Source organism: Aquarana catesbeiana, linkage group LG12 (genome assembly GCF_042186555.1).
Source record: "Aquarana catesbeiana isolate 2022-GZ linkage group LG12, ASM4218655v1, whole genome shotgun sequence".
NCBI lineage: Eukaryota > Metazoa > Chordata > Amphibia > Anura > Ranidae > Aquarana > Aquarana catesbeiana.
In genome coordinates, this window is record NC_133335.1 from 190,583,630 (window position 1) to 190,610,555 (window position 26,926).

Genomic DNA, 26,926 nt, shown 5'->3' on the forward strand with positions numbered 1-26,926 from the left:
AAGTCCCATGTTGATTACAAGATGTATAGGGGTTTGTACATCCTACATGACAGAGCTCCCGCCCCACTCCGGGGCCCATACATCCTACATGACAGAGCTCCCTCCCTAATCTGTGCCCCATACATCATACATGACAGAGCTCCCGCCCCACTCCGGGGCCCATACATCTTACATGACAGAGCTCCCGCCCCACTCCGGGGCCCATACATCCTACATGACAGAGCTCCCACCCCACTCCGGGGCCCATACATCCTACATGACAGAGCTCCCACCCCACTCCATGCCCCATACATCCTACATGACAGAGCTCCCACCCCACTCCATGCCCCATACATCCTACATGACAGAGCTCCCACCCCACTCCGGGCCCCATACATCCTACATGACAGAGCTCGCACCCCACTCCAGGCCCCATACATCCTACCTGACAGAGCTCGCACCCCACTCCATGCCCCATACATCCTACCTGACAGAGCTCGCACCCCACTCCATGCCCCATACATCCTACCTGACAGAGCTCGCACCCCACTCCATGCCCCATACATCATACATGACAGAGCTCCCGCCCCACTCCAGGCCCCATACATCCTACCTGACAGAGCTCGCACCCCACTCCATGCCCCATACATCATACATGACAGAGCTCCCGCCCCACTCCGGGCCCCATACATCATACATGACAGAGCTCCCACCCCACTCCATGCCCCATACATCCTACATGACAGAGCTCCCTCCCCACTCTGTGCCCCATACATCATACATGACAGAGCTCCCGCCCCACTCCATGCCCCATACATCCTACATGACAGAGCTCCCTCCCCACTCTGTGCCCCATACATCATACATGACAGAGCTCCCGCCCCACTCCGGGCCCCATACATCCTACATGACAGAGCTCCCTCCCCACTCTGTGCCCCATACATCATACATGACAGAGCTCCCGCCCCACTCCGGGCCCCATACATCATACATGACAGAGCTCCCACCCCACTCCATGCCCCATACATCCTACATGACAGAGCTCCCTCCCCACTCTGTGCCCCATACATCATACATGACAGAGCTCCCGCCCCACTCCGGGGCCCATACATCCTACATGACAGAGCTCCCACCCCACTCCATGCCCGATACATCCTACATGACAGCGCTCCCTCCCCACTCTGTGCCCCATACATCATACATGACAGAGCTCCCGCCCCACTCCGGGCCCCATACATCCTACCTAACAGAGCTCCCTCCCGACTCCGGGGCCCATACATCCTACATAACAGAGCTCCCGCCCCACTCCGGGCCCCATACATCGTACATGACAGAGCTCCCGCCCCACTCCGGGCCCCATACATCCTACATGACAGAGCTCCCGCCCCACTCCGGGCCCCATACATCCTACATGACAGAGCTCCCTCCCCACTCCGGGCCCCATACATCCTACATGACAGAGCTCCCGCCCCACTCCGGGCCCCATACATCCTACATGACAGAGCTCCCGCCCCACTCCGGGCCCCATACATCCTACATGACAGAGCTCCAGCCCCACTCCGGGCCCCATACATCCTACATGACAGAGCTCCCGCCCCACTCCGGGCCCCATACATCCTACATAACAGAGCTCCCGCCCCACTCCGGGCCCCATACATCCTACCTGACAGAGCTCCCGCCCCACTCCGGGCCCCATACATCCTACATGACAGAGCTCCCTCCCCACTCCGGGGCCCATACATCCTACATGACAGAGCTCCCGCCCCACTCCGGGCTCCATACATCCTACCTAACAGAGCTCCCGCCCCACTCCAGGCCCCATACATCCTACATGACAGAGCTCCCACCCCACTCCGGGCCCCATACATCCTACATGACAGAGCTCCCACCCCACTCCCTGCCCCATACATCCTACATGACAGAGCTCCCACCCCACTCCGGGCCCCATACATCCTACATGACAGAGCTCCCTCCCCACTCCACGCTCCATACATCCTACATGACAGAGCTCCCTCCCCACTCCAGGCCCCATACATCCAACATGACAGAGCTCCCTCCCCACTCCACGCTCCATACATCCTACATGACAGAGCTCCCACCCCACTCCCTGCCCCATACATCCAACATGACAGAGCTCCCTCCCCACTCCACGCCCCATACATCCTACATGACAGAGCTCCCACCCCACTCCAGGCCCCATACATCCTACATGACAGAGCTCCCACCCCATTCCGGGCCCCATACATCCTATCTGACAGAGCTCCCGCCCCACTCCAGGCCCCATACATCCTACCTGACAGAGCTCCCGCCCCACTCCAGGCCCCATACATCCTACCTGACAGAGCTCCCACCCCACTCCGGGCCCCATGCATCCTACATGACAGAGCTCCCACTCCATGCCCCATACATCCTACATGACAGAGCTCCCTCTCCACTCCAGGCCCCATACATCCTACCTGACAGAGCTCCCACCCCACTCCGGGCCCCATACATCCTACCTAACAGAGCTTCCACCCCACTCCGGGCCCCATACATCCTATCTGACAGAGCTCCCGCCCCACTCCAGGCCCCATACATCCTACCTGACAGAGCTCCCGCCCCACTCCAGGCCCCATACATCCTACCTGACAGAGCTCCCACCCCACTCCGGGCCCCATGCATCCTACATGACAGAGCTCCCACTCCATGCCCCATACATCCTACATGACAGAGCTCCCTCTCCACTCCAGGCCCCATACATCCTACCTGACAGAGCTCCCACCCCACTCCGGGCCCCATACATCCTACCTGACAGAGCTCCCACCCCACTCCGGGCCCCATACATCCTATCTGACAGAGCTCCCACCCCACTCCGGGCCCCATACATCCTGCCTGACAGAGCTCCCACCCCACTCTGGGCCCCATACATCCTACCTGACAGAGCTCCCACCCCACTCCGAGCCCCATACATCCTACATGACAGAGCTCCCACCCCACTCCGGGCCCCATACAGCCTACATGACAGAGCTCCCACCCCACTCTGGGCCCCATGCAGCCTACATGACAGAGCTCCCACCCCACTCCAGGCCCCATACATCCTACATGACAGAGGTCCCGCCCCACTCCGTGCCCCATACATCCTACCTGACAGAGCTCCCACCCCACTCCGGGCCCCATACATCCTACCTGACAGAGCTCCCACCCCACTCCGGGCCCCATACATCCTACATGACAGAGCTCCCGCCCCACTCCGGGCCCCATACATCCTACATGACAGAGCTCCCGCCCCACTCCGGGCCCCATACATCCTACATGACAGAGCTCCCGCCCCACTCCGGGCCCCATACATCCTACATGACAGAGCTCCCGCCCCACTCCGGGCCCCATACATCCTACATAACAGAGCTCCCGCCCCACTCCGGGCCCCATACATCCTACATGACAGAGCTCCCGCCCCACACATCCTACATGACAGAGCTCCCTCCCCACTCCGGGGCCCATACATCCTATCTGACAGAGCTCCCACCCCACTCCGGGCCCCATACATCCTGCCTGACAGAGCTCCCACCCCACTCTGGGCCCCATACATCCTACCTGACAGAGCTCCCACCCCACTCCGAGCCCCATACATCCTACATGACAGAGCTCCCACCCCACTCCGGGCCCCATACAGCCTACATGACAGAGCTCCCACCCCACTCTGGGCCCCATGCAGCCTACATGACAGAGCTCCCACCCCACTCCCTGCCCCATACATCCAACATGACAGAGCTCCCTCCCCACTCCACGCCCCATACATCCTACATGACAGAGCTCCCACCCCACTCCAGGCCCCATACATCCTACATGACAGAGCTCCCACCCCATTCCGGGCCCCATACATCCTACATGACAGAGCTCCCGCCCCACTCCGGGCTCCATACATCCTACCTAACAGAGCTCCCGCCTCACTCCAGGCCCCATACATCCTACATGACAGAGCTCCCACCCCACTCCGGGCCCCATACATCCTACATGACAGAGCTCCCACCCCACTCCCTGCCCCATACATCCAACATGACAGAGCTCCCTCCCCACTCCACGCCCCATACATCCTACATGACAGAGCTCCCTCCCCACTCCAGGCCCCATACATCCTACATGACAGAGCTCCCACCCCATTCCGGGCCCCATACATCCTACATGACAGAGCTCCCACCCCACTCCGGGCCCCATACATCCTACATGACAGAGCTCCCACCCCACTCCGGGCCCCATACATCCTACATGACAGAGCTCCCACCCCACTCCAGGCCCCAATACATCCTACCTGACAGAGCTCCCTCCCCACTCCAGGCCCCACACATCCTACATGACAGAGCTCCCGCCCCACTCCGGGCCCCATACATCCTACCTGACAGAGCTCCCACCCCACTCCGGGCCCCATACATCCTACATGACAGAGCTCCCGCCCCACTCCGGGCCCCATACATCCTACCTGACAGAGCTTCCACCCCACTCCGGGCCCCATACATCCTATCTGACAGAGCTCCCGCCCCACTCCAGGCCCCATACATCCTACCTGACAGAGCTCCCACCCCACTCCAGTCCCCATACATCCTACCTGACAGAGCTCCCACCCCACTCCGGGCCCCATACATCCTACCTGACAGAGCTCCCACCCCACTCCGGGCCCCATACATCCTATCTGACAGAGCTCCCACCCCACTCCGGGCCCCATACATCCTGCCTGACAGAGCTCCCACCCCACTCTGGGCCCCATACATCCTACCTGACAGAGCTCCCACCCCACTCCGAGCCCCATACATCCTACATGACAGAGCTCCCACCCCACTCCGGGCCCCATACAGCCTACATGACAGAGCTCCCACCCCACTCTGGGCCCCATGCAGCCTACATGACAGAGCTCCCACCCCACTCCAGGCCCCATACATCCTACATGACAGAGGTCCCGCCCCACTCCGTGCCCCATACATCCTACCTGACAGAGCTCCCACCCCACTCCGGGCCCCATACATCCTACCTGACAGAGCTCCCACCCCACTCCGGGCCCCATACATCCTACATGACAGAGCTCCCTCTCCACTCCAGGCCCCATACATCTTACCTGACAGAGCTCCCGCCCCACTCCGGGCCCCATACATCCTATCTGACAGAGCTCCCACCCCACTCCGGGCCCCATACATCCTGCCTGACAGAGCTCCCACCCCACTCTGGGCCCCATACATCCTACCTGACAGAGCTCTCACCCCACTCCGAGCCCCATACATCCTACATGACAGAGCTCCCACCTCACTCCGGGCCCTATACAGCCTACATGACAGAGCTCCCACCCCACTCCGGGCCCCATACATCCTACATGACAGAGCTCCCTCTCCACTCCAGGCCCCATACATCTTACCTGACAGAGCTCCCGCCCCACTCCGGGCCCCATACATCCTATCTGACAGAGCTCCCACCCCACTCCAGGCCCCATACATCCTACCTGACAGAGCTCCCACCCCACTCCGGGCCCCATTCATTCTACATGACAGAGCTCCCACTCCATGCCCCATACATCCTACATGACAGAGCTCCCTCTCCACTCCAGGCCCCATACATCCTACCTGACAGAGCTCCCACCCCACTCCGGGCCCCATACATCCTACCTGACAGAGCTCCCACCCCACTCCGGGCCCCATACATCCTACCTGACAGAGCTCCCACCCCACTCCGGGCCCCATACATCCTACATGACAGAGCTCCCACCCCACTTCAGGCCCCATACATCCTACCTGACAGAGCTCCCTCCCCACTCCAGGCCCCATACATCCTACATGACAGAGCTCCCGCCCCACTCCGGGCCCCATACATCCTACCTGACAGAGCTCCCACCCCACTCCGGGCCCCATACATCCTACATGACAGAGCTCCCGCCCCACTCCGGGCCCCATACATCCTACCTGACAGAGCTTCCACTCCGGGCCCCATACATCCTACATGACAGAGCTCCCTCTCCACTCCAGGCTCCATACATCCTACCTGACAGAGCTCCCGCCCCACTCCGGGCCCCATACATCCTATCTGACAGAGCTCCCACCCCACTCCAGGCCCCATACATCCTACCTGACAGAGCTCCCACCCCACTCCGGGCCCCATTCATCCTACATGACAGAGCTCCCACCCCACTCCAGGCCCCATACATCATACATGACAGAGCTCCCTCCCCACTCCGTGCCCCATACATCCTACATGACAGAGCTCCCACCCCACTCCAGGCCCCATACATCCTACCTGACAGAGCTCTCTCCCCACTCCAGGCCCCATACAGCCTACCTGGCAGAGCTTCCTCCCCACTCCAGGCCCCATACAGCCTACCTGACAGCGGTCCCACCCCACTCTTGGCCCCATACAGCCTACCTGACAGGGCCCACCTCCACCCCCAATGTCTCAAAATACACTTGAACCCTCCTTCATGTCTCCTAATAAACTTTAAGCACCCTACTTCCTCATGCCTGGTGAATCCTCATACACTGCTGCTGCAAACACATAGGCTGGGAACTACCTCAGCTACCTTTGGGCACACAGCCCAACAATCCTTATTTAGGGCCCACACCTATCCAGCATCTTGCTTTATAACACACCAGTGACTGTGCTGTGTCGCTCATAGAGGGAGTCAAATATATGCTTGTAGGGACATGCATCTATGTCCTTCTAGCCTCTGCATCCACCTCTACAGGCTTCCTGAGCGGAGCCTGGGGTGGGTGCAGGCGCAATAACAAACGCAGCCTGCACGCAGAACAGGTGTCAACATCCGTCTGAACGAAACCATTTGGGATGCTGCCTTCACCTCCCGGCTTTAACACCCATTAAAAGGACAGTGGCAAGGGGTCAAGGCAAACTGAGGGTACTTTCTGATTTTAGCTAAGCTGAGGTATGTATGACCATGTTATTAACTGACTGTCTAACTCCACTTGTTGCCTAGAACAGCTCTTCTATAAGGCAGACAGGAAACGTGAAATGTCCAAGTATAATCCCGTGAAAGCCAGAACTCACCTATAAATCCTATGACTTCAGTGAATGGGTTACAATAACTGATTGCACCTTACATATGTTTTTTTTTTTTTTAAATAAAATAATCCTCAGATGATATTTACAGCTTGTACAGACATTGGCATCAGATTTAATACTTGTTCTCCTTACTCTAGGCCGTACTGTCAGTTCATGTTCTAAGCCTCCCACATTCCACTCCCAGCATCCCAGGAATGTGCAAGTCCCTCTTAACAGCTGTGAGGGAATCATCAGAATTCCTGGCCATGGCCTAACGGTGGGGGAAGAGAGAAGTTACAACCAAAACAGCCTACAGCACCAATTCTTTCAGTCCTATATCTGACTGTTGTCACCACCTTTCCATGTCATTCCAGTTCATCCTCTCCTTATCACTCCTCCTCTATCACTAACTCCCATTAATCAGAATGCCTTGTCCTTTGCTTGTCCGGGGAAAAGACCAAACATGAGCCTTACCTTCCAGCACCACCTCTTTGCCAGTCTTCTTCAGAGCTTGCACGGCATCATCATGGGTGGCTTCGCTTAAGTCGGCCCCATTGACGGACAAGATGGCGTCACCCACATAAAGAGCACCTGTTAGGTCCGCAGCCAGTCCCTTGAAAATCTTGGAGATTAGGATAGGCATCTTGTTTTCTCTTCCGCCTGTGAAGACACCAACAAATACAAAGATTGTAGATTATGGTGCTAACTTAGCATACCTTAGAACAGGGATCCACAAACTATGGCCCTCCAGCTGTTGCAGAACTACACATCCCATGAGGCATTGTAAACCTCTGACATTCACAGACATGACTAGGCATGATGGGAATTGTAGTTTCTGAACAACTGGAGGGCCATAGTTTTAAGACCCATGCCTTAGAACATCAGAGCGAACTATTTTGTTTATTGGGCCTCATGTACATGGACAGCAAACAGGTAGTAAAAACAGGTGGCTGATCCGTGGTTTTACCGACCACCTAAAACCTATTATTGCAGCCAGAGGCACTTGTACACGTTGTACCAAAACATGAATAAGACATCTACAAATTAATAGAAAAATGCTTTTTTAATAATTTTAAAACATATGAAAAATATTAGTTGTTTAATTTGCAATGTACTGTGGTGGTAAGATTTTTGTTATCCTTGTGAATACGGTTAGGCTTACCGCAACCATGGACTCAGATTTCCTTTACCATATTTACCATTTTTCTTTATCTTTGTTGGTTTGTGGAGATGTACGGCTTGACATTACCCCAATGTTATTCTATTCTATTGTGATTTATACCTTATTCTTGTAAAACTCTTTTACACTAAAGATTATTGGAAACAAAAAATATTAGTTCCCGTGTAAATAACACGGTGTACCCCTTCCCACCTATATCATCCAGCAATCCCCCCCCCCCCCCACCCCTGACCTCCTCACCCAAGCTATTCAAAAAAATACCCCTAACCCCCTTCCCCCTAACACCTCCCCAGCATCAGTGGGTATTGGCATGCACTTTAATTATAACTATTCCATAGTCAATTGGAGTTTTTGGCACTCCTACACATGTTGTGGCAAATTTAACTCAACATGCCAAGTTTCACAGGTGGCACCACCTGTCAAATTTGCGCACTGAAGTCAATAGGATTATGCCACAAACGCAAAACCAAACGCTTCGGCTTCAACATAATATTTAAATGGAAAATCCCCCTTTGGCAGCTAAAAAAAAAAAAAAAAACTGCCATTCAGAAGTATCAAAACCTTAACACCTTAACACCTGGAAGCAGCTGCTCTACCACCCTCTGAAAAGCGATGCACCCCCTTTTCAGGGGGTGGTAGAGACTGCCTCCCATGTATATAAGGCCTAAAGAGGAACTTCAAACATTAAGGCCCCTTTCACACTGGGGCGGTTTGCAGGCGTTATTGCGCTAAAAATACCGCCTGCAAACCGCCCCTAAACAGCCTCCGCTGTTTGTTCAGTGTGAAAGCCCTTGAAGCGGTGCGCTGGCAGGAGAAGAAAAAATCTTTGGAGCGGTGAAGGAGCGGTGTATTCACCGCTCATAAACCGCTCCTGGCCATTGAAATCAATGGGACAGCGCGGCTATAGCGCGGCTGTACGAGTGGCTTTAACCCTTTTTCGGCCGCCAGCGGGGGGTTAAAACCGCACCGCTAGCGGCCGAATACCGCAGTAAAACAGCGCTAAAAATAGCGCTGTTTTACCACCGACGCCCCCTACCGCCCCAGTGTGAAAGGGGCCTTAGGATAAGATGTAAGATGAAAATGATTGCTGCTCTGAATTCATCAATACATCATCAATTGTAGTTTTTAAATACAAGGATTGTAAGTATCTGAATCTAACATGGTATCAGCCTCTGGCACTCCCTGTACAGCAGAGATCAGACTGGAAGAGGGAGAAGCAGCATAAGGACCAACCTACAGTGCTACAGTGCAAGAAGCATGTTGACAGGAAGAGAGTGATTTAAAGATGAGCTCATCAGTCTGCTGCTTCTCCACCTGCTGTCCAATCACAGGCTGGGGGTGAAGAGAAGACCTGAACTGCAGCAGAGGAAAATCAGGTTGTCACCCGACAGACACTCAAAGCATAGCAAGTGGTAGATGGCGCAAAGGTAGAGTGAACAGAAGATCCAAGGTGACAGCAGATGGTCATGGCACCAAGAGACACACTAAAGCAAGGACAGCAATTGGCAGGCAGGGGCAATCAGAAGGCAAATCCAAGAACACAAAAACAAGGATCGTCACTCTTAAGTGCAGAATGCAATAAAGACCATTGTTTTAATATTACAATTGGCAACTTACAGTGTAGTAGACATCAGAATGCATATCAAATCAATATCAAGGGTCTGATATGCGCTTTGATGTTTACTACACTGTAAGTTGCCAATTGTACTAATAAAACAATGGTCTTTATTGCATACTACACTTAGAGTGGCGCTGCTTGTTTTTCTACCCCTGACAGACAGGGCTGTGCTGGGTGGAGAAGCTGTGTAAAGCTCAGGACTGGTGACAACTCTGTCATTTTTGATTTGCCTCAGTGACAATGATCACCAGGACATATAGAGAGGGTGAATCTCCTTAGATAGGACACAGACAGCAATAAAAACTTGACAGAGGGTCAAACCCTTCCCCACTCTATCCAAAGACTGATAAAAAAAAGGTTTATATTTACATAAACACTAATGCAGTGTGAGGCCCTCAACTCTATGTAGCTCTATGAGCTAGATACTTTACAGGAGCAACACATAAACTGTCCATATGTACCCCAAGTATTACCCTCCACTCTATGCCAGCTGGAGGATATATAGGAGGAAGGGACTGAGGCTCGGGTCACACTAGTGCGACTCCAAAGTTTGGACTGCAACTTTGATGTGACTTTCATGCAACTTTACACTCTCTGGCACTCGTCACATTAAAGTAGTGCAGGAATCTTTTCAAAGTCGCTGCGACTTTGAGTCGCATAGATTGAAAGAAGTGCCATTGAGTCATGTCATCTCTCATCAGTTCTCCCTTTTCCAGACTATTTTTTTATAACAAGGATTTCATTCCATGCCCACCATCCCATGAGTCACCACTGTAGGAACAGCTTAGCAAGAAAAACTAAAACGAAAGGGTACTAAGAGAAGTCCAATTTTTTTAGGAAGGTACATCCATCACCATTATCATCATTTTTTAAATTATGTAGGGTTGTGAAGAAAGCAAGAGTAACAAGATAGAGAACACATCACTTTGTCTGACCACAAACTCCAACTGTCCCCAGAGGATTCCAAAGAATTTCCAAGCCAGCTGAGAGAGATAATCCCTACAGCAGGTTCTGAGTGTGCACTTGGACCTCCTGACAGTTGGGACATGACTGGTACAGATCCTCAGCCATATAAGATGCCCCTAACACAAATGTATATTCAAACCACCAAACACATAGCACAGTTGGGCCTAAAATAGCCTTTGTTCTCCACACAGCATGGGTCTTCCCAATGTTAGGGGTCACCCGGCTTGGGTAGGCTTGTATATTAAAACCAAAGGAATGCTAAACATTCATGATGAGAGTCCCATGTATTTTACTGATCCACCAATGGCAAAAGGACAACCAAAAGCAGCCAACACATTTTCACGACCAATCTCCCTTCTCGATCTATCACAGTATCTACTGGACAATCATAGCCTGGGTTTACGGATCTACCTAACTCATACACTGATCAGCCAAAACCCTATGGCCTCCAAACAAGTAAAGTGAGTAACATTGATTATCTCATTACAATTGCATCTGAAAGTGGGTGGGATATATTAGGCAGCAAGTGAACATTCTGTCCCTGAAGTTAAAAACATAAAAAATGGGCAAGCAGAAGAATTTGATTGACTTTAACGAGGACCAAATTCTAATGGCTAGATAACCAGGTCCAAAACTGCAGCTCCTGTGGGATGTTCCTAGTCTGCAGTGGTCAGGGACCTACCAAAAGTGGTTCAAAGAAGGAAAACCAGTGAACTGGCAACAGGGTCATGGCCTGCCAAGGCTCATTGATGCACATGGGGAGTAAAGGCTGGCCCATGTAGTTCGATCCAATAGATGAGCTACTGTAGTTCAGATTGCTGAAAAAGTTACTGCTGGTCCGATAGAAAGGTGACAGATCACACAGTGCATTGCAGTTTGTTGTGTATGGGGCTGCAGACCAGTCAAGGTGCCCATGCTGACCCATGTCCACAGCCAAAAGCGGCGCCTACAATGGGCACATCAGAACTGGACTATGGAGAAATGGAAGAAGGTGGCCTGGTCTAATGCATTCAAGAATAGTTTGAGGAACACAACAAGTTTAAGATGTTGACTACAGGCCTCAATCCATTTGAGCATCTGTGGGATGTGCTGGAAAAACAAGTCTGATCCATGGAGGCCCCACCTCCCAATTTACAGGCCTTAAAGTTTCTGCTACTGGTAGCTTGGTCCCAGATATCACAGCATACCTTCAGAGCTATAGTGGAGTCCACAGCTCGACGGGTTATGGTAGGTGGTCATAACGTTATGCCTTATCAGTGTACACATACAGGTTATCATTGTTTTGAGTCAATATGTTGGCTCCTTGTGGTTGTACTTTTGCCATTTGTGGATCAATAAAATAAATTGGACTATCACTATGTGTGATGTTCCTATGGTTTGAAAATACATAGACTGCTTAAGCCTGGGGCCTCTCGAGATCGGGAAGACCCCTGTTGTATGCAGAACCATCAAGAAATTGAAAACCACCAAGATTTTCTATTATCTAGCCACTTCAGCCCCGGAAGGATTTACCCCCTTCCTGACCAGAGCACTTTTTACAATTTGGCACTGCGTCGCTTTAACTGCTAATTGCGCGGTCATGCAATGCTGTAACCAAACGAAATTTGCGTCCTTTTCTTCCCACAAATAGAGCTTTCTTTTGATGGTATTTGATCACCTCTGCCGTTTTTATTTTTTGCGCTATACACGGAAAAAGACCGAAAATTTTGAAAAAAAATGATATTTTCTACTTTTTGTTCTAAAAAAAATCCAATAAACTCAATTTTAGTCATACATTTAGGCCAAAATGTATTTGGCCACATGTCTTTGGTAAAAAAAATGTCAATAAGTGTATATTTATTGGTTTGCGCAAAAGTTATAGCGCCTACAAACTGGGGGACATTTTCTGGAATTTACACAGTCTTTAATTTATGACTGCCTATGTCATTTCTTGAGGTGCTAAAATGACAGGGCAGTACAAAACCCCCACAAATGACCCCATTTTGGAAAGTAGACACCCCAAGGAAATTGCTGAGAGGCATGTTGAGCCCATTGAATATTCATTTTTTTTGTCCCAAGTGATTGAATAATGAAAAAAAAAAAAAAAAAAAAACAAAATTACAAAAAGTTGTCACTAAATGATATATTGCTCACACAGGCCATGGGCCTATGTGGAATTGCACCCCAAAATACATTTAGCTGCTTCTCCTGAGTATGGGGATACCACATGTGTGAGACTTTTTGGGAGCCTAGCCGCATACGGGGCCCCGAAAACCAATCACTGCCTTCAGGATTTCTAAGGGCGTACATTTTTGATTTTACTCCTCACTACCTATCACAGTTTTGAAGGCCATAAAATGCCCAGATGGCACAAACCCCCCCCAAATGACCCCATTTTGGAAAGTAGACACCCCAAGCTATTTGCTGAGAGGCATGTTGAGTCCATGGAATATTTTATATTTTGACACAAGTTGCGGGAAAGTGACAATTTATTTATTTATTTTTTTTTTTTTTGCACAAAGTTGTCACTAAATGATATATTGCTCACACAGGTCATGGGCATATGTGGAATTGCACCCCAAAATACATTTAGCTGCTTCTCCTGAGTATGGGGATACCACATGTGTGGGACTTTTTGGGAGCCTAGCCGCGTACGGGACCCCGAAAACCAATCACCGCCTTCAGGATTTCTAAGGGTGTACATTTTTGATTTCACTCTTCACTGCCTATCACAGTTTCGGAGGCCATGGAATGCCCAGGTGGCACAAAACCCCCCCAAATGACCCCATTTTGGAAAGTAGACACCCCAACCTATTTGCTGAGAGGCATGGTGAGTATTTTGCAGCTCTCATTTGTTTTTGAAATGAAGAAAGACAAAAAAAAAAATTTTTTTTTTCTTTTTTTAATTTTCAAAACTTTGTGACAAAAAGTGAGGTCTGCAAAATACTCACTATACCTCTCAGCAAATAGCTTGGGGTGTCTACTTTCCAAAATGGGGTCATTTGGGGGGGGGTTTGTGCCACCTGGGCATTCCATGGCCTCCGAGACTGTGATAGGCAGTGAAGAGTGAAATCAAAAATTTACGCCCTTAGAAAGCCTGAAGGCGGTGCTTGGTTTTCGGGGTCCCATACGTGGCTAGGCTCCCAAAAAGTCTCACACATGTGGTATCCCCGTACTCAGGAGAAGCAACAGAATGTATTTTGGGGTGTAATTTCACATATTCCCATGGCATGTTTGAGCAATATATCATTTAGTGACAACTTTGTGCAAAAAAAAAAAAAATAATAATAATTTGTCTCTTTCCCGCAACTTGTGTCACAATATAAAATATTCCATGGACTCGACATGCCTCTCAGCAAATAGCTTGGGGTGTCTACTTTCCAAAATGGGGTCATTTGGGGGGGTTTGAACTGTCCTGGCATTTTATGCACAACATTTAGAAGCTTATGTCACACATCACCCACTCTTCTAACCACTTGAAGACAAAGCCCTTTCTGACACTTTTTGATTACATGAAAAAATTATTTTTTTTTGCAAGAAAATTACTTTGAACCCCCACACATTATATATTTTTTTAAAGCAAATGCCCTACAGATTAAAATGGTGGGTGTTTAATTTTTTTTTTTCACACAGTATTTGCGCAGCGATTTTTCAAACGCATTTTTTGGGGAAAAAACACACTTTTTTACATTTTAATGCACTAAAACACACTATATTGCCCAAATGTTTGATGAAATAAAAAAGATGATCTTAGGCCGAGTACATGGATACCAAACATGACATGCTTTACAACTGTGCACAAACGTGCAGTGACAACAAAATAAATACATTTTTAAAAGCCTTTAAAAGCCTTTACAGGTTACCACTTTAGATTTACAGAGGAGGTCTACTGCTAAAATTACTGCCCTCGATCTGACCGTCGCGGTGATACCTCACATGCATGGTGCAATTGCTGTTTACATTTGACGCCAGACCGACGCTTGCGTTCGCCTTAGCGCGAGAGCAGGGGGGTCAGGGGTGCTTTTTTTTTTTTTTTTTTTTTTTCTTTATTATTTTTTTGCTTTTTTATCTTATTTTAAAACTGTTCCTTTCATTTTTTTTTTTTTTAATCATTTTTATTGTTATCTCAGGGAATGTAAATATCCCCTATGATAGCAATAGGTAGTGACAGGTACTCTTTTTTGAAAAAATTGGGGTCTATTAGACCCTAGATTTCTCCTCTGCCCTCAAAGCATCTGACCACACCAAGATCGGTGTGATAAAATGCTTCCCCAATTTCCCAATGGCGCTATTTACATCCGGCGAAATCTAAGTCATAAAATGCTCGTAGCTTCCGGTTTCTTAGGCCATAGAGATGTTTGGAGCCACTCTGGTCTCTGATCAGCTCTATGGTCAGCTGGCTGAATCACCGGCTGCATTCTCAGGTTCCCTGTTGAGACAGGAGAGCCAGAGAAAAACACGGAAGACGGTGGGGGGGGGGGCATTCTCTCCCACTGCTTGTAAAAGCAGTCTAGAGGCTAATTAGCCGCTAGGATTGCTTCTACATGAAAGCCGACGACCGCTGGCTGAAAAGAATGATACCAAGATGATACCTAAACCTGCAAGCATCATTCTGGTATAACCACTCAAAGTCGTGAATGCTGTACTCAGACAAAAATATGGTTAACAATAAAGCACAGTAAACGGTAAAGTATAAAAAATTGCAGACCTGAAAAGCAAACATGATAAAACATAATAACAATAAAACATTGCAGAATAGAATACAGTAAAAAAGAGCAGAACAATAGAGAGAATAGAGAGAGAGAGAATAGAGAGAGAACAATAAAACGACAACTATTATTTTTTATTTTATATTTTTGTTTGTGTTTTTTTTTTTTTTTTTTTCACTTTTTTTGTAACTGTAACTTTTATAACTGTAACCGGTTCCAGGTTCGGGTCTCTCAAAATGCGATGGCATCTTGGGAGACCCTGTGAAAGTGTGTCCTAGTCTGTGCAATGCTGTACCCTACGCTAATACTCAACTAGTGAATGGTAGCGTTCAAAACATTCACCAATGCAAAGACCAGGATTGTCAGGACAGGAGGGACAATAATAGTGGGTGTCATGCCTATATCCGCGCTTGCTGCAGACACAACATCTTTTTTGGGGGGGTTCGCTGGGTAGGGGTACTCGGGAGGACATAAAAATGCCTCTCATGCAGCCGACTGCATTTGGTTGGGGATGTGAATGGGGGAAGTACGGGCGCTGCAGAAGCGGTAGGTTCCCAATTAGGATTGGCGAATGCAGCAGGAAGGGCATTATGGGCACGACGGGCCTGTGTTTGTCTTTTTGGTGGCAGCGGGACACTACTTGTGCTTGCCACCTCACCAGCTTGAACTGCACTTATGGGACTCGCCACGTCACCAAGTGTTACTGCAGTGCTGGTTTGACTACGACCGGGGTGTACTAGGCCGCTGGCGCTTGCCAGTTCACCAAAACGCTACCAAAAAAACTGTTAACGATCGCAGGGATCAGGCCTGACTCTGCGAACGCTGCAGTTATGCATTTAGTGTTTTGTAAGTGACAGTGATCGATCGATACTGCACTTGGGTGGGCTGGGCTGGGCCGGGCGGAGGGGCAAAACGCAGGTGCTAGCAGGTATCTGGGCTGATCCCGCTAACACTGCGTTTTTGGGAACCCTAAACTGCTGGGGACGCCAGTATAGATCTGATCGGATCAGATATTGATCAGTTCAGATACTATACCACTAAGGGAGGTGTACAGTGCGTGCGTGGGTGTTAGCGCTACTGGCACTAACCTGACGCTGCCTGGGGCTGGTGCTTGCCAGTTCACCAAAACGCTACAAAAAAAACTGTTAGCGATCGCAGGGATCAGGCCTGACTCTGCGAACGCTGCAGTTATGCGTTTAGTGTTTTGTAAGTGACAGTGATCGATCGATACTGCACTTGGGTGGGCTGGGCTGGGCCGGGCGGAGGGGTAAAACGCAGTTGCTAGCAGGTATCTGGGCTGATCCCGCTAACACTGCGTTTGTGGGAACCCTAAACTGCTGGGGACGCTAGTATAGATCTGATCGGATCAGATATTGATGCGTTCAGATACTATACCACTAAGGGAGGTGTACGGTGCGTGGGTGTTAGCGGTACTGGCACTAACCTGACGCTGCCTGGGGCTGGTGCTTGCCATTTCACCAAAATGCTACCAAAAAAACTGTTAGCGATCGCAGGGATCAGGCCTGACTCAGCGAACGCTGCAGTTATGCGTTTAGTGTTTTGTAAGTGACAGTGATCGATCGATACTGCACTTGGGTGGGCTGGGCCGAGCTGGGCGGAGGGGCAAAACGCAGGTGCTAGCAGGTATCTGGGCTGATCCCGCTAACACTGTGTTTTTGGGAACCCTAAACTGCTGGGGACGCCAGTATAGATCTGATCGGATCAGATATTGATGCGATCAGATACTATACCACTAAGGGAGGCGTATGCTGCGTGCGTGGGTGTTAGCGGTACTGGCGCTAATCTGACCCTGCCTGGGGCGACGCATATCACCGTCGGGCGATCAGGGGGCTAAATCTTTATTCGGTAATAAACGGCGGGTTCCCTGACACTATAAAAAATAAACAAACTAACCAGCGTCACCCGTAACGGTTATACAGTGATCAGTGGTGAAAGGGTTAACTAGGGGGCAATCAAGGGGTTAAAACATTTATTAGATAGTATATGGGGGTCCCTGTCGCTATAAAACTCTGACGGCGAACCTAAATATTTACGTCCCTAACTAGCATCACCAGCGACACTAATACAGCGATCAGAAAAATGATCGCTTAGCGACACTGGTGACAGGGGGTGATCAAGGGGTTAAAACTTTATTAGGGGGGGTTAGGGGGGTACCCTAGACCTACAGGGGGCCTAACACTCACTGCCCTGACACTGTAACTGTCACAAACTGACACCAATACAGTAATCAGAAAAAAAAAAAAAAAAAACTGCTGGTGTCAGTTTGTGACGGGGGGGGGGGTGATTGGGGGGCGATCGGGGGGGGGATCGGGGTGTTTAGTGTGCCTGGCATGTTCTACTGTGTGTGTAGTGTTGGTGCACTTACATTGCAGTCTTCTCTCCTCGGCCCGGAACGGAAAATACCGAGCCGAGGAGAGATGACATCATTTCCTCTGCCTCTGTGTACAATACAGAGGCAGGGAAATGATCCCATTGGCTGAGAGCGATCGCGAGGGGGGGGCCACGAATGGATGGCCTCCCCCTCACCTCCGATCGCCGGGGGAGATTTGCCGACCGCCGCAGGCACCGGGGGGGGGTCCGATCGGACCCCCCACCCGCGGGCAGGCAAGGACGTACATATACGTCCTTTTGCCTGCCCGTGCCGCTCTGTCGACGTATATAGTCGTGCGGCGGTCGGCAAGTGGCTAGAAAAAAAAATTGGAGTCCAGTGCCACTCATCTACCTGCAGTTTGACAAAAACACAAAATTAAATTTTTAGATCGGAAGGAACAGTGGCACAATCAAGAAAAAGTGGTGTCTGCAGACAGCCCACACCCCAGGATTCTTTACCCCTCCAGCCACAGTACATCAATGCTTCCTAACCCATCTAAGCTCTGATGACGGAGCCAAAAAAGTAATTTTTCTTTAGTTAGGAATAAAGTAAGAGTTCACTTTTTTTAGGTCTTTGATGCCATTGGGGAGCTTTTCCTCTACTTTCGGTCCAGAGACACCCCAACAAGAAACAGGGGGTCTGGTTGTCACCAGGACAAGAAGGCACAGGCAACAATAAAAAGATTGACAGTAAGACCCCATACACACTATTAGATTTTCTTCAGATTTACCAAAACCATATATGAGGTCAAACCTTAAGAGTTTCAATTTGTATGCAATCAAGCAGGCCCTTGCACTACATGGTTTTGGTAAATCTGAAGACAAAAATCTGCAGAAAATCTAATAGTGTATATGGGGTATTACTCCAACCCTTCCCCGCTTTGCTAAAAAGTGACAATGCACATAAATCTTGTAATTAGCATTTGCCTTTTCCGGAGTTTAACTTTAGGCTAGTTTCACATCTGTGCAGGTGGTGCCACTGCGGGACCTGCACAAATACCAACAGCCGCAACCACCCACAGAGAAAAAATGCGGGACCTGTGCTAATGGCACGCTGTCCGCACCGGGAATCGCAACCATACTGGGGACCGAGGTTCCCGTGTGGGCTGCGATTTCAAATATAATGCAGGGACTTCTTTTTTGCATGTCACGGGGCACAGCAGCCCATTCAAATGAATAGGCTCTTGTGCCCACGCAATTCGCAGCCAACTTTATTTGTCGCACAGGTGTGAACCTAGGCTAAAGTGATATTAAAGGATACATTTTTTTTTTTTTAAACATAAAAAACATGTTATACTCACCTGCTCTGTGTAATGGCTTTGCACAGAGCATCCCTGATCCTCCTCTTCTTGGGTCCCCTGCCAGCACTTCTGGCTCCTCCTCTTCTCCAAGTGCCCCCATAGCAAGCCACTTGCTATGGGGTCACTTGTACATGCTCGTTTCCCAGCCCCACTCTCTCCTCATTGGCTCACTGGCTGTGAGCTCCTGCTGCTCTCAGCCAATGAGGAAGCAGAGACCCAGGAGAACAGCAGCTCTCATGCACATTGCTGGATCAGGCTCGGGTAAGTATTATGGGGTGCTTGGGGGGGGGGCTTGCTGCATTTTGAAGATCTTTACCTTTATGCATAGTCTGCATGAAAGTAAAACACCTTCAGCCTTTACAACCACTTTAAATACTTCTCTTGCGTAGGCTGAAAAGCACTACAGCTTCTAATTAATCCACTAACTATCTTCATCTCCCTTCTCCTATGACTCGTATCCTGAAGCATTTCAATTGCTTATATGGAAAGTACGGTGAATGTTCAGAGAGCGCATATTTAAGGTTTATTTTAAAACATTTTACGACTCCCACATCTTTACAATCTTGCCCTTCCTGTTGCTGTACAAGTTTTAATTTGCTTATGTTCAGCTTTCCCTGGTTCTTCCCTTTCCCTCTTATCACCATGCGAATGAAAATTTTAACCACTTGCCTGCTGGGCACTTTTACTCCCTTCCTGCCCAGGACAATTTTCAGCTTTCAGCGCTGTCGTACTTTGAATGACAATTACTCAGTCATGCAACGCTGTACCCATATGAAATTTGTATCATTATTTTGAGACAGGTAGAGCTTTCTTTTGGTGGTATTTAATCACCGCTGGGTTTTTTATTTTTTGCTAAACTAAAAAATTCCAAAAATGTTGAAAAAAAAGTTTTTCTGATATAAAATTTTGCAAATGCACGAAGTTGTTTTTCTCCTTCACTGATGTGCGCGGATAAGGCTGCACTAATAGCCAACACTGGTAGGAACTGATAGGCAGCACTTATGAGGAGGCACCGATAGGCAGTACTTATGAGCACTGATAGGCAGTACTTATTGGCACTGGTAGGCAGCACTAATGCGAAATGATAGGCTGCACTGATGAACATTGATAGGCGCCACTGATGGGCACTGATAGGCAGCAATGGTGGGCACTGATAGGCGGCAATGGTGGGCACTGATAGGCGGCACGGATGAGTTGTCACCAATAGGCAGCACTGATGGGCATTGACAGGCAACACTGGGCATTGATAGGCGGCACTGATGAGTAGTCACCAATAGGCAGCACTGATGGGCATTGACAGGCAACACTGGGCATTGATAGGCGACACTGATAGCCAGCACTGATGGGCACAGATAGGCAGTACATATGGGCACTAATAGGTAACACTGGTGGGCACCGATAGGTGGCACTGATGGGCGCTAATTGGCACTGATGGGGCTGCACTGATCATCAGGACACTGATGATCAATGCTCTGATTATCAGTGTAGATGTCCCCTGACACACTTGCAAGTTACCTCTTCTCCTCTCCTCACGCTGTGACAGCACGTGAGGAATGCCAATAACCTGCAAGTGTGTTTACAGGACACAACTTATCACATGGTAAAGGGCCACTGTGATTGGCCTGTTACCGTGATTACAGAGCGCACTAAATGCACACCCCAGGGGGTGTGGTTCTGGGAGGACATCCATAGACTCCCTCTCGGAACGAGAAAGCCGGGCTATAGCTGAAGTGGTTAAATACAAGCTTTCCATTTTCACTACATACGTTATTTTAGACCCAGTAATACCATCACTGGGTCTCTTTGCTTTTCTACACAATGTAGTCAGATCATGGCTGGTGTGAGGGGCTGGCAGGGGGCTGTATGTAGATTCCTGAAAAATCACAGCTCCCTGCCTCAGTAATCCCTGCAAGAGCCCTCAGTCCTGATGCAAGCTGTGGGCCTTACCGTACGGCCGATTTTCAACTGGACTGCTGTTGAGCTGGGGTGTTGCACATTGAGAGGAATGTGCCCCATCATTGGTGTCATTTGGAGGAATTGTGTCCTATCATTGGTAAGAATTGTGCCCTAACATTGGTGTCATTGGGAAGAATTGTGCCCCATCATTGGTGTCATTTGGAGGAATTGTGTCCTATCATTGGTGCCATTGGGAAGAATTGTGCCCCATCGTTGGTCATTGGGAGGAATTGTGCCCCATCATTGGTGTCATTTGGAGGAATTGTGCCCGATCATTGGTAAGAATTGTGCCTTATCATTGGTGTCATTGGGAAGATCTGTGCTCCCATCGTTGGTGGGAATTGTGCTCCGTCATTGGTGTCATTTGGAGGAATTATGCCCAATCATTGTTGGTGTCATTGGGAAGAATTGTGCCCCATCTTTGGTAGGAATTGTGCCCCTTCATTGGCAATATTGGGCCCCATTGTTGGTGTCATTGGGACGAATTGGGCCCCATCATTGGTGTCATTGGCCCCATTGTTAGTTTCATTGGGAGGAATTTTGCTCCATTGTTGGTGTCATTGGGAGGAATTGTGCCCCATCATTGGTGCCATTGGGAGGAATTGTGCCCCATCATTGGCGTTATTGGGCCCCATTGTTGGTGTCATTGGGAGGAATTGTGCCCCATTGTTGGTGTCATTGGGAGGAATTGCACTCCATCATTGGTGTCATTGGGAGGAATTGTGACCCATCATTGGTGTTATTGGGCCCCATTGTTGGTGTCATTGGGAGGAATTGTGCCCCATCATTGGTGACATTGGGCTCCCTTGTTGGTGTCATTGGGCCATATTGTTGGTGTCATTGGGAGGAATTGTGCCCCTTTGTTGGTGTCACTGTGTTGTACTCCATTGCTGGTTTCAGTGGATGAAATAAAAGCAAACAAAGTGGATGAGAGATAAAAGCAAACAAAGGGCCACATCCGGCCCCCAGGCACCAGTTTGGAGACCACCGTGTTAAACCCTAATATTGGAGTAACAGTTAGGCTCCATTCACACTAGTACGACTCCAAAGTTGCAATGACATTGATGCAGCTTTAGATGGGTGCAACTTAGATACAACTTTGGCTTTGACCAGTGATAATGGACAACTGTTGTACAACTGTTGCATGTATAACATTCACGTACGAATTTCATGCAACTTTAGGGTTAACATTGAATTCGATGGCCCTCAAGCTACATGAAAGTCGGACCAAAGTAGTGCATGAACTACTATAAAGTTGCTGCAACTTTAAGTCTTGCATATAGGAATGGTTGAATGGTTATCACATGGGGAACGACTTGTCAGGCAACTTTGATGTCCAAAGTTGCATGACAAGTCGCACAAGTTTGAATGGAGCCTGAAAAGGTGGAATTATCCTTTAACAGAAGCTAAGGTCTCTAGTAGGGCTGCAACTAATGTTTATTTTCATAATCGATTAGTTGGCCGATTTTTGTTTCGATTAATCAATTAATCGGATAACCACCTTAACCACTTCAGCCCCGGAAGGTTTTACCCCCTTCCTGACCAGAGCACTTTTTACAATTCGGCACTGCGTCGCTTTAACTGCTAATTGCGCGGTCATGCAATGCTGTACCCAAACGAAATTTGCGTCCTTTTCTTCCCACAAATAGAGCTTTCTTTTGATAGTATTTGATCACCTCTGCCGTTTTTATTTTTTGCGCTATACACGGAAAAAGACCGAAAATTTTGAAAAAAAATGATATTTTCTACTTTTTGTTCTAAAAAAAATCCAATAAACTCAATTTTAGTCATACATCTAGGCCAAAATGTATTCGGCCACATGTCTTTGGTAAAAAAAATGTCAATAAGTGTATATTTATTGGTTTGCGCAAAAGTTATAGCGTCTACAAACTAGGGTACATTTTCTGGAATTTACACAGCCTTTAATTTATGACTGCCTATGTCGTTTCTTGAGGTGCTAAAATGGCAGGGCAGTACAAAACCCCCACAAATGACCCCATTTTGGAAAGTAGACACCCCAAGGAATTTGCTGAGAGGCATGTTGAACCCATTGAATATTCATTTTTTTTGTCCCAAGTGATTGAACAATGACAAAAAAAAAAAAAAAAAAAAATTACAAAAAGTTGTCACTAAATGATATATTGCTCACACAGGCCATGGGCATATGTGGAATTGCACCCCAAAATACATTTAGCTGCTTCTCCTGAGTATGGGGATACCACATGTGTGAGACTTTTTGGGAGCCTAGCCGCGTACGGGGCCCCGAAAACCAATCACTGCCTTCAGGATTTCTAAGGGCGTACATTTTTGATTTTACTCCTCACTACCTATCACAGTTTTGAAGGCCATAAAATGCCCAGATGACATAAAAACCCCCCAAATGACCCCATTTTGGAAAGTAGACACCCCAAGCTATTTGCTTTGAGGCATGTTGAGTCCATGGAATGTTTTATATTTTGACACAAGTTGCGGGAAAGTGACAAATTTTTTTTTTTTTTTTTTTTTTTTGCACAAAGTTGTCACTAAATGATATATTGCTCACACAGGCCATGGGCATATGTGGAATTGCACCCCAAAATACATTTAGCTGCTTCTCCTGAGTATGGGGATACCACATGTGTGGGACTTTTTGGGAGCCTAGCCGCGTACGGGACCCCGAAAACCAATCACTGCCTTCAGGATTTCTAAGGGCGTACATTTTTGATTTTACTCCTCACTGCCTATCACAGTTTCGGAGGCCATGGAATGCCCAGGTGGCACAAACCCCCCCCAAATGACCCCATTTTGGAAAGTAGACACCCCAAGCTATTTGCTGAGAGGCATGGTGAGTATTTTGCAGCTCTCATTTGTTTTTGAAAATAAAGAAAGACGAGAAAAAAAATTTTTTTTTTTCTTTTTTCAATTTTCAAAACTTTGTGACAAAAAGTGAGGTCTGCAAAATACTCACTATACCTCTCATCAAATAGCTTGGGGTGTCTACTTTCCAAAATGGGGTCATTTGGGGGGTTTTTTTGCCACCTGGGCATTCCATGGCCTCCGAAACTGTGATAGGCAGTGAAGAGTGAAATCAAAAATTTACGGCCTAAGAAAGCCTGAAGGCGGTGCTTGGTTTTCGGGGTCCCGTACGCGGCTAGGCTCCCAAAAAGTCCCACACATGTGGTATCCCCGTACTCAGGAGAAGCAGCAGAATGTATTTTGGGGTGTAATTTCACATATTCCCATGGCATGTTTGAGCAATATATCATTTAGTGACAACTTTGCGCAAAAAAAAATAAAAAAAATAAAAAATTGTCTCTTTCCCGCAACTTGTGTCACAATATAAATTATTCCATGGACTCAACATGACTCTCAGCAAATAGCTTGGGGTGTCTACTTTCCAAAATGGGGTCATTTGGGGGGGTTTTGAACTGTCCTGGCATTTTATGCACAACATCTAGAAGCTTATGTCACACATCACCCACACTTCTAACCACTTGAAGACAAAGCCCTTTCTGACACTTATTGTTTACATAAAAAAATAATTTTTTTTTGCAAGAAAATTACTTTGAACCCCCAAACATTATATATTTTTTTTAAAGCAAATGCCCTACAGATTAAAATGGTGGGTGTTTCATTTTTTTTTTTCACACAGTATTTGCGCAGCGATTTTTCAAACGCATTTTTTGGGGAAAAAACACACTTTTTTACATTTTAATGCACTAAAACACACTATATTGCCCAAATGTTTGATGAAATAAAAAAGATGATCTTAGGCCGAGTACATGGATACCAAACATGACATGCTTTAAAATTGCGCACAAACGTGCAGTGGCGACAAACTAAATACATTTTTAAAAGCCTTTAAAAGCCTTTACAGGTTACCACTTTAGATTTACAGAGGAGGTCTACTGCTAAACTTACTGCCCTCGATCTGACCTTCGCGGCGATACCTCACATGCATGGTGCAATTGCTGTTTACATTTGACGCCAGACCGACGCTTGCGTTCGCCTTAGCGCGAGAGCAGGGGGGACAGGGGTGCTTTTTTTTTTTTTTTTTTTTTTTCTTTATTATTATTATTTTTTTATCTTATTTTTAAACTGTTCCTTTCATTTTTTTTTTTTTTTTAATCATTTTTATTGTTATCTCAGGGAATGTAAATATCCCCTATCATAGCAATAGGTAGTGACAGGTACTCTTTTTTGCAAAAATTGGGGTCTATTAGACCCTAGATTTCTCCTCTGCCCTCAAAGCATCTGACCACACCAAGATCGGTGTGATAAAATGCTTTCCCAATTTCCCAATGGCGCTGTTTACATCCGGCGAAATCTAAGTCATAAAATGCTCGTAGCTTCCGGTTTCTTAGGCCATAGAGATGTTTGGAGCCACTCTGGTCTCTGATCAGCTCTATGGTCAGCTGGCTGAATCACCGGCTGCATTTTCAGGTTCCCTGTTGAGACAGGAGAGCCAGAGAAAAACACGGAAGACGTTGGGGGGGGAGGGGCATTCCCTCCCACTGCTTGTAAAAGCAGTCTAGAGGCTAATTAGCCGCTAGGATTGCTTTTACATGAAAGCCGACCGCTGGCTGAAAAGAATGATACCAAGATGATACCTAAACCTGCAGGCATCATTCTGGTATAACCACTCAAAGTCGTGAATGGCGTACCTGAAGACAAAAAAATGGTTAACAATAAAGCACAGTAAACGGTAAGGTATAAAAAATTGCATACCTGAAAAGCAAACATGATAAAACATAATAACAATAAAACATTGCAGAATAGAATACAGTAAAAAAGAACAGAACAATAGAGAGAGAGAATAGAGAGAGAAAGAACAATAAAACGACAACTATTTTTTTTTTATTTTATATTTTTGTATGTGTTTTTTTTTTTTTTTTACACTTTTTTTTGTAACTAACTTTTATAACTGTAACCGGTTCCAGGTTCGGGTCTCTCAAAATGCGATGGCATCTTGGGAGACCCTGTGAAAGTGTGCCTAGTCTGTGCAATGCTGTACCCTACGCTAATACTCAACTAGTGCATGGTAGCGTTCAAAATATTCACCAATGCAAAGACCAGGATTGTCAGGACAGGAGGGACAATAATAGCGGGTGTCACGCCTATATCCGCGCTTGCTGCAGACACGACATCTTTTTTGGGGGGGTTCGCTGGGTAGGGGTACTCGGGAGGACATAAAGAAAATGCCTCTCATGCAGCCGACTGCATTTGGTTGGGGATGTGAATGGGGGAAGTACGGGCGCCGCAGAAGCGGTGGGTTCCCAATTAGGATTGGCGAATGCAGCAGGAAGGGCATTATGGGCACGACGGGCCTGTGTTCGTCTTCTTGGTGGCAGCGGGACACTACTTGTGCTTGTCACCTCACCAGCTTGAACTGCACTTATGGGACTCGCCACGTCACCAAGTGTTACTGCAGTGCTGGTTTGACTACGACCGGGGTGTACTAGGCCGCTGGTGCTTGCCAGTTCACCAAAACGCTACCAAAAAAACTGTTAGCGATCGCAAGGATCAGGCCTGACTCTGCGAACGCTGCAGTTATGCGTTTAGTGTTTTGTAAGTGACAGTGATCGATCGATACTGCACTTGGGTGGGCTGGGCTGGGCCGGGCGGAGGGGCAAAACGCAGGTGCTAGCAGGTATCTGGGCTGATCCCGCTAACACTGCGTTTGTGGGAACCCTAAACTGCTGGGGACGCTAGTATAGATCTGATCGGATCAGATATTGATCAGTTCAGATACTATACCACTAAGGGAGGCGTATGCTGCGTGCGTGGGTGTTAGCGGTACTGGCGCTAACCTGACGCTGCCTGGGGCTGGTGCTTGCCAGTTCACCAAAACGCTACCAGA

General features: G+C 48.2%; 1 protein-coding gene across 1 annotated transcript in view; it reads right to left on the reverse strand.

The window, feature by feature from the left end:
• The window catches only part of SNTA1 (syntrophin alpha 1), a 116,204-nt gene that overhangs the window by 40,581 nt on the left and 48,697 nt on the right, over positions 1 to 26,926 (reverse strand). The window contains exon 2 of the mRNA XM_073606338.1: positions 7,462 to 7,647. Coding sequence (XP_073462439.1) covers positions 7,462 to 7,647 — 186 coding nt within the window. The remainder of the gene's footprint in view (positions 1 to 7,461; positions 7,648 to 26,926) is intronic.